Below are 8,764 nucleotides of genomic sequence, written 5' to 3' on the forward strand. Positions count from 1 at the left end.
AGGTGGTGTTCCCATGTATCTGCTGCCCTTGTCCTTCTGGATGGAAGTGGTCATGGGTTTGGATGGTGCTGTCTGAGGATCTTTGGTGAATTTCTGCGGTGCGTCTTGTAGACACTGCTGTGACTGAGTGTCGGTGGGTGGAGAGAGTGGGATGTTTGTGGATGTGGTGCCAATCAAAGCGGGGGCTGCTTTGTCCTGGACGATGTCGAGCTTATTGAGTGTTGTTGGGACTGCATCCATCCAGGGGCAAGTGGGGAGTATTCCCTCTCGCTCCTGACTTGTGCCTTGTCGATGGTGGACAGGCTTTGGGGAGTCAGGAGGTGAGTTACTCGCTGCAGGATTCCCAGCCTCTGACCTGCTCTTGTCGCCCCTGTGTTTATATCATAGAATCCCTATAGTGTGGAAGCAGGCCGTTCAGCCCATCAAGTCCACACCTACCCTCCAAAGAGCATCCCACCCCTGTCCCAACTCCCTACCTTGTCCCTGTAACCCTGCATTTGCCATAGCTAATTGACTGAGCCTGCACATCCCTGGACATTATGGCACAATTTAGGGTGGCCAATCCACCTAACATGCTGAGTCTATGTACTAGACTATTGATATTCTGATCAATAGTAAGCCTAAGGATGTTGAGAATGGGGGTTTTAGTGAAAGTCCAGAGGGCAGTGGTTCGATTCTCTGTTATTGGAGACGGTAATTACTTGGTAATTGTGTGACACAAATGTTGCTTAAATAAGTGCATAATCAGCCAAAGTTGAATGTGTGTGGCCACAGTTGGAAAATGAAATTGCAGTGAAACTTCCAGGAGTAGACCTCTGCTGCGAGAATGTAACCCTACACAAACAGTTGGATTTGGCTTTGCGGATTTGGAAGGCCCACTTAATGAAGAGAAATGATTCTGTGCTGTGGCCAGCAGGCCTTGATCTAGCATCATATTAAATCAATCAGTCAATGCTACAAATGCCCTTTGTGTGGGGAGTTGTGGGACCCAACTCAGCGATGAGGAGGGGATGCGAATTTCAACCCCATCCCAAATAAAAGTCACTCTACTGTAATGTGGCCCGATGAGATTGGACATGATTGTGAGCTGGTGAAGCCCAGCAACTCGTAGCATTGAGCCCAGCTGTCCTGTGTAAGAGGCTGTGCAGAAAGGATGGGATAGTCCATCCTGGCGAGAGACGTGCTTACAGATAACTGTAAGGGGCAAAGGGCTTAGCAAAACCCTGCTCGAGTTAGGCATCAGGCACTCGTAGATCAAGGGGAAGCCATGACGAGCCACTACCAGGAGAGTCAACGATAGCCATCTGTTCAACGTGTGACTTTGAGCCAGAAACAATGCGATCCTTATTTTTTGACTAACGACTTTGAGATGTAACGTTTGATGTGCTTGAGAAGATTAGTAGCTCGGGTTGTTGACTTGCTCGGCAAGCTGTTGCAGATGTTTCGTCACCTTACTGTAACCATCTGTAACCACTGGAGTGCGCCTCCAGTGAAGCGTTGGTGTTCCGTCCTGCCTGTTATTTATGTGTCTCGGTTTGCTAGGGTGGGTGACAGCACCTTCCAGGTTTGTTTTGTCAGTGGTTGGTATGTGGGGTCCAGCTCTACAAGTTTGTTAACAGAGATCCGGTTTGACGCTTCCAGGAATTCTCGTGCATGTTTTTGCTTGACTTGTCCTAGGGTGGCTACGTGGTCTCAGGTCAAATTGGTGTCCCTCTTTGTCCATGTTCATTGAAATGAGGGATAGGTTTACTTACTCGGCTTTGCGTAGCTCTGGGGTGCCGTTTGTTTGAACAGTGTTTCAGTGCAGCTCCGTTTGTAGGTTTTGGGATGATTGCTGTTATAGTTGAGTACTTGATCTGTGCGGGTGGCCTTTCTGTGTGCGTTGGTCTGGAGCTCACCATAGGCCATATATTCGGCCATGAACTATCACCTTTATTCATTCGTGGGATGAGGACATCATTGGCCAGGCCAGCATTTATCACCCATCCCTAATTGCCCAGAGCGCAGTTATGAATTGACCACATTGCTGTGGGTCTGGAGTCACATCTAAGCCCAGACCAAGTAAAGATGGCAGTTTCCTTCCCTAAAGGACATTAGTGAACCAAGTGGGTTTTTCCTGACAATTGGCAATGGATTTATGGTCATCGTTGGATTCTTAATTTTTATTGAATGCAAATTCTACCATTTGCCGTGACGGGATTCGAACCAGGGTCCCCAGAACATTGTCTGGGTCTCTGGATTAACAATCCAGCAATAATACCACTAGGCCATCACCTCCCCTGGTACCTAGCATGGTGAAGCGCCTGCAAACAAATTTACCAGCTCGGCGAGCAAGTCAACAACCGCATGCAATATTTGCTCAATAACGTGCTGTATATTGCACACATGATGCCGTGAACCCTCCCCGGGAACGTTATCGACCGAAAGAAGCGACCATTTGCAAGTACATTTGCACACAGGACACTGTCCTCTGCAAGCAAAAGGAATCTGTTCAATCCTCATGCCTTTCGGGAATTACGTGAGATCTTGGGGAACCCACATTTATTCTCCCCGGCAATGGCTCGTCCAATCAGAGTCGACTTGCCGGCCAACCGGCAACCTTTCCTCCTCCAACATAAATCGGCGTGGGCTGTGCGAAATTTGGCGTTCTTGCGTTTGTGTCCTGGTGAGCGATAAAGCTGCAGCTCCTTCTTTCCAACAAAGGTTCTGGTGCCGGGTCGCGTCAGGAGACATTAGGACGGATGAGCAGAAGCGGGATGGGAGCCGTGGGAAATGCAGGGTTACAGGGATAGTGTGGGCAGTCAGTGGGTGGGGGGGTTCTGGGCAGGATGCTCCTCAGACAGTCGGTGTGGACTTGATAGACCGAATGGCCTGCTTCCGCACTGTAGGGATTCTGCGATGATTCAATAGATGGTGGAAAAAAATTTAGCCATTGTGAGATAATGGGACAGCTGCCTTTCTCGGAACGGATGGGCTTAACTGAATGAGCACTACAGAGCGTGTTTGGACGTCAAGCATGACTCAGTTCCGCTTCTGAGTAGGAAGGTTGAGGGCCCGAGTCCTAATCCAAAGTTTTAAGTGCCAACTCCCAACACCAAAGGCGTTGCCATTCAGAGGAGACATGAAGCCAAGGTAGACGTTAAAGATTTCTCAAGCCTTCCTGGGAAAAGAGCAGTGAGGGATGATCCCACAACTGGAGCCAATGCTTACCCCCCTGAGGTATGGTGCCAACACAAGCTCGTCTTCTTGGCAGGGAGCTTGCTGTGAGCTAATTGGGTGCTGCGTTTCCTGCGAGTGGCCTTCCTGGCATCACCCACTGGCCCACAAGGGGTGGGAGTGGTACAGCTGAGGCCCCCATCAACTGAGTAAAAAGACCCAGTTGGAAGTGAATTGGTTGCTGTGCCTATTTAATCCCAAAAGCATGTGTTGTCAGCCACCAGCAGGAGAAGCTGCTCTCCTCCGATGCCTATTTCAAATGTTGCCTTGACTGAGTTTTACGCACTGCTGTTTGAATTATTCGCGCAGCTTTCCTTTCTGAACTGTTCCACCGATCTCAGGTTTACGTTCCTCACCGAGAAATAAAACAGGCAAAGGAAAATCGCATCTTACAGTACACCGCACAAGGGCTGCACACTCAAGATAATAGAGCGGTGTGCAGTGTGTAACACATGGACTAGATATCACACAGGTAATGCGGCGATTTGTAACTGGTCAGGCAGCGTCAGTGGAAATAGAAACTGTGTTCATGTTTCGAGTCAGGTATGAAGGAATAGGCCATTTCGTCCTTTGATTTGATGTCATATATGAGTCTTTAACCAGTCATCGGACTCTGTTTGTCCCCCCCACCGGGTCAGGACCACTGCAGCTGGTGATAGACTCAATGTGGTCAAAAACTGACTCAACCAAATAAAGACACCAAGCGTAAGGATGGCCCAGCGATCTGCAACCTGACATAACAAGGTGTAGAGCTGGATGAACACAGCAGGCCAAGCAGCATCAGAGGAGCAGGAAAGCTGACGTTTCGGGCCTAGACCCTTCTTCAATTATCTGCAGTTCCTACTATCTCTGCAAGCTGACAACTGGCTTGTCATCTCCAACTGAGGATGTTGTGCGGAACATGAATATGGGTGTGCATTTGGATCCTGCTGCAGCTCCTGGCTGGTTTGTTTGCATGACAGTGTGTGTTGGGTGAATTGGTTCTGCAGTGTCACAAAAAAAACCCCGCTTTGAATATTAATAACCACTTGGCCAGAAGGTGCGTGCCGCTGAAAAAGTGGGACAGCTGTCGAAACTGATCGTCTTGTTCCTATCAGGACACAGAATGGCAAGAATGCCGAATCCTAACAGGAAGGAGAATTGATGACACGAACCTGGGTGGAGGGATACACAGTGTTGAGGAGGCAGGGAGGCTGCGGAAGGACTTGGACAGGCTAGGAGAAGGGGGTCAAAGAAGTGGCAGATGGACTACAAAGTGGGAAAGTGTGAGCTCCTGCATTGTGGGAGGAAGAGTAGAGGCGTAGACGATTCTCGAAATGGGGATAGGCTTCGGAAATCTTGAGAGTCCTACTTCAGCATTCTCCTAAGGTTGACATGCAGTTCTGATGGCAGTTAGGAAGGCAAATGCAATGTTAGCATTCATTTCAGGAGGGCTAGAATACAAGGTAGATGTACTGCTGACACTGTTTAAGGCTCTGGTCAGATTGCATTTGGAATATCATGAGCAGTTTTCAGCCTTATGTCTAAGGAAGGATGATCCCGGGGAAGAGGGGCTTGTATATGAGAAGCAGTTGAGGACTCCGGGTCTGTACTCAATGGAGTTTAAAAGGATGACTGAAACTTGCAGGATGCTGAGAGGCCTGGATAGAGTAGATGTGATGTTTCCAAGAGGAGGAGAGACTAGAACCCAAGGGCACAGCCTCAGAGTGAAGGGATGACCCTTTAGAACTGAGATGAGGAGGAATTTCTTCAGCCAGAGAGCGGTGAATCTGTGGTACTCATTGCTGCAGAGGGCTATGGAGGCCAAGTGATTGAGTGGATTTAAGTCAGAAGTAGATAGATTCTTGATTAGTAAGGGGATCGAGGGTCATGGAGAGAAGGCAGGGGAATGATCGGGCATGATCGAATGGCGGAGCAGACTCAGTGGGCCGAATTCTGCTCCTGTATCTCATGGCCTTCGACTGCATGGGAAGAGACTGCAGACTGGTGTGTCCATGCAGAATGCATCAGGGAACAGTTAAGTGAAAGCTTCAGTTCAGAATCAAACCAGGCGAGTTGGTTTGGATGGGTTAAGGCATTAACCAGCAAACAGCTGCTACGCAGGAGAAATTGGTGTTCCCTTTCAGATTTGATGTTCTTTTGACTCCATCCTGATGAGTGGACAAAGCTTTATTCCTGAACCCTCCCCCAATGTCCCAAGAATGAATTACAAGATGGATTCCCTGTCCATTGTAAACTTACATCCTGTGCCATAAATATTGTGCCTACCCTTTATTTTAACATTCATCTCGAGAAAGTTCTGTGCCAGTATTTATAATCAGAAACTCTGTGTCAACATCTATCATCAGAAATGCCATGTCAGCGTTTCTAATGGAACAGTCTATGTCAACATCTATAATGGGGAGCTGCATGTCACCATTTATAATGGAAAACTTGAGGACAGCATTTATTATGGAAAATTCTATGTCAGCATTTAAAGTGGGGAGCTCTGTATCATTATCTACAATGGCAAAGTGTTATGTTGATATTTATAATGCAGAGCTCTGTATCAATACAGAGTCATAGGGCCATTCAGCATAGACACAGGCCCTTCAGTCCAACCAGTCCATGCCGACCATAATCCTGAACTAAACTAGTCCCGACTGCCTGTGCTTGGCCCATATCCCTCTGAACCTTTCCTATTCATGTACTTATCCAAATGTCTTTTAAATGTTGTAACTGTAACTGCGTCCACCACTTCCTCAGGAAGTTCATTCCATACATGAACCACTCTCTGTGTAAAAAAAATTGCCCCTTACGTCATTTTTAAATTTTTCTCTTCGCACCTTAAAAATACATCCCCTCATCTTGAAATCCCCCACCCTAGGGAAAAGACAACTGCCATTGACCTTATCTAAGCTTCTCATTGTTTTATAAATTTCTATGAGGTCGCCCCTCGACTCGTACGTTCCAGTGAAAAAAGTCCCAGCTTATCCAGCCTCTTGTTATAACTCAAAGCCTCCATTCCCGGCAACATCCTAATAAATCTCTTCCGAACCCTCTCCAGCTGAATAACATCCTTCTGAAAACAGGGTGACCAGAACTGGACACAGTACTCCAGAAGAGGCCTCACCAACATCCTACGCAATCTCAACGTCCCAACTCCTATATTTCAAAGGTCTGAGCAATGAAAGCAAGCGTGTTAAACACCTTCTTAACCACCCTGTCTACCTGTGACGCAAACTTCAAAGAATTATGTAACTGATCCCCTTCTACTGTCCAAGGCCCTACTTTTAATTACACAAGTCTTGTCTTTGTTTGTTTTACCAAAATATAACACCTCGCATTTATCCAAATTAAACTCCATTTGCCACCCTTCAGCCCAATGACTCAACTGATCAAGATCTCTTTGTAATCTTAGATAATCTTCTTCATTGTCTACTATTCCACCAATCTTGGTGTCATCTGCAAACTTACTAACCATACCTCCTATATTCTCATCTAAAGCATTTCTATAAATGACAAACAAAACAGCACACAGCACTGATCCTTGTGTAACACCACTGTTCACAGGCCTCCAGTCCGAAAAACAACCCTCCACCATCATTCTCTGTCTCCTGCCGTTAAGCGAATTTTGTATCCAATTAGCAAGCTCCCCCTGAATCCCATGTGATCTAACTTTAACTAATTAGTCTATCATGTGGAACCTTGTCAAAAGCTTTACTAACGTCCAAGTAAACAATGTCTGCTGCTCTGCCCGTGTCAAATTTCTTCATTACTTCCTCAAAAGACTCAATTTTTTGAGACATGATGTCCCTCACGTAAAACCATGCTGACTATCCCTAATCATTCCTTGCCTCTCCCAGTACTTATTAATCCTGTCATTTCCAACAACTTACCCACCAGCAAAGTGAGGCTCACAGGTCTATAGTTCCCAGGCTTCTCCTTACATCCCTTCTTAAACAAAAGCCCAATATTTACCAGTGTCCAGTCATTCTACACCTCACACATGTTTATAGGTGATACAAATATTTCTGCAAGGGGCCCAAGTGTTTATAATGGCGAGGCCCCAATTCAGTATTTATAATGGGGAGCTCTGTATCAATATCTATAATGGCAAGGGCCTATGTCAACATTGATAATGGGGAGTTCTGTATCAATATCTATAATGGCAGGGCTCTATGTCAACATTTATAATGGGGAGGTCTGTATCAATATCTGTAATGGCATCACCATATGTCAATATTTATAAGATAAATGGTACATTGGCCTTCATAGCAAGAGGATTCAAGTTAGGAGCAGGGATGTCTTGCTGCAATTGTACAGGGGCCTTGGTGAAACCACCCCTGGAGTATTGTGTGCAGTTTGGGGTCTCCTTATCTGGTGATGGAGGGAGTGCAGCAAAGGTTTACCAGACTGATTCCTGGGATGGCAGGACTGACGTATGGAGAGAGACTGGATCGGTTAGGACTAGATTCACTGGGGATTTTAGAAGAATGAGGGGGATATCATGGAAACCTATAAAATTCTAACAGGACCAGGCAGGGTCAACGCAGGAAGGATGTTCCTGATGACCTGGGGAGTCCAGAACCAGGGGGTCATAGCCTAAGGATTACAGGGTGGGCCATTTAGGACTGAGATGGGGAGAAATGTCTTTACCCAGAGAGTGGGGAACCTGTGGGATTCTCTGACACAAAAGGCGGTTGAGGCCGAAACATTGAATGTTTTCAAGAAGGAATCAAATATAATTCTTAAGACCAAAGGGATCGAAGGGTAAAGGAACAGGACACTGAGTTGGACAATGAGCCATGATCATATTAAATGCCTGAGTGGTAGGGTTCCTGGGTCCTGTGCTGCTATGATGGCTGGCTATATCAGTGCGTGTGCAGCACAGTGTCAGACCCTCAGCAGTCGATTTCCCACGAGTCACAGAGGTGTCTCTGCAGTACAACAGTGAGGGCTCATTGTGAGGCACTGCGAAAGGCTCAGACAGAATCGGCGCTGACTATAATGTATTCACTGTGCACTGGTTTCCAGGGAAACGGTGCTTTCACAAGCTGATATAACTAAGGTTTCTCAACTCTGGAGTGATCATAAAGGAAGAATGACTACAGACAGAGAGCTGGATTTGCACTTTTCGAAAAGATTTGCATTCCTGTAGCACCTTTAATGAAACCCCACAGTGTTTGATAAACAGTGCAGTGCTTTGGTCATTGTTGCAATGTAGGCAACGGGGTCAGCAATTCTACACACGACAAACATCCTCAAACAGCAGGTCAACAACAGCTGCACCATCGGGCTGTTTACCTCAGAGATGTTGGTTAGTGTCACTGCATCTGGAGATCGTCCTCCTCTTGAGGTCCACCAACTGTAGCCCAGCACTATTTCCCACTACAGGGGAAAAGCAGAGAAAATACCAGTCTGCTGTGAGAGATGGTACCTACACGCTGCAGCACTCCCTCAGTACTGACCCTCCGACAGTGCGGCACTCCCTCAGTACTGACCCTCTGACAGTGTGGCGTTCCCTCAGTACTGACCCTCCGACACTGCAGCACTCCCTCAGCACTGA

The 8,764-nt window shown here is 46.9% G+C and overlaps 1 protein-coding gene across 1 annotated transcript in view; it reads left to right on the forward strand.

The window, feature by feature from the left end:
* Window positions 1–2,556: 2,556 nt before the first annotated feature.
* LOC109926285 (pyruvate carboxylase, mitochondrial-like) overlaps window positions 2,557–8,764 on the forward strand; it is a 66,303-nt gene continuing 60,095 nt past the window's right edge. The window contains exon 1 of the mRNA XM_048619612.1: window positions 2,557–2,665. Coding sequence (XP_048475569.1) covers window positions 2,557–2,665 — 109 coding nt within the window. The remainder of the gene's footprint in view (window positions 2,666–8,764) is intronic.

Source organism: Rhincodon typus, chromosome 43, assembly GCF_021869965.1.
Source record: "Rhincodon typus isolate 14 chromosome 43, sRhiTyp1.1, whole genome shotgun sequence".
Taxonomy (NCBI): Eukaryota; Metazoa; Chordata; class Chondrichthyes; order Orectolobiformes; family Rhincodontidae; genus Rhincodon; species Rhincodon typus.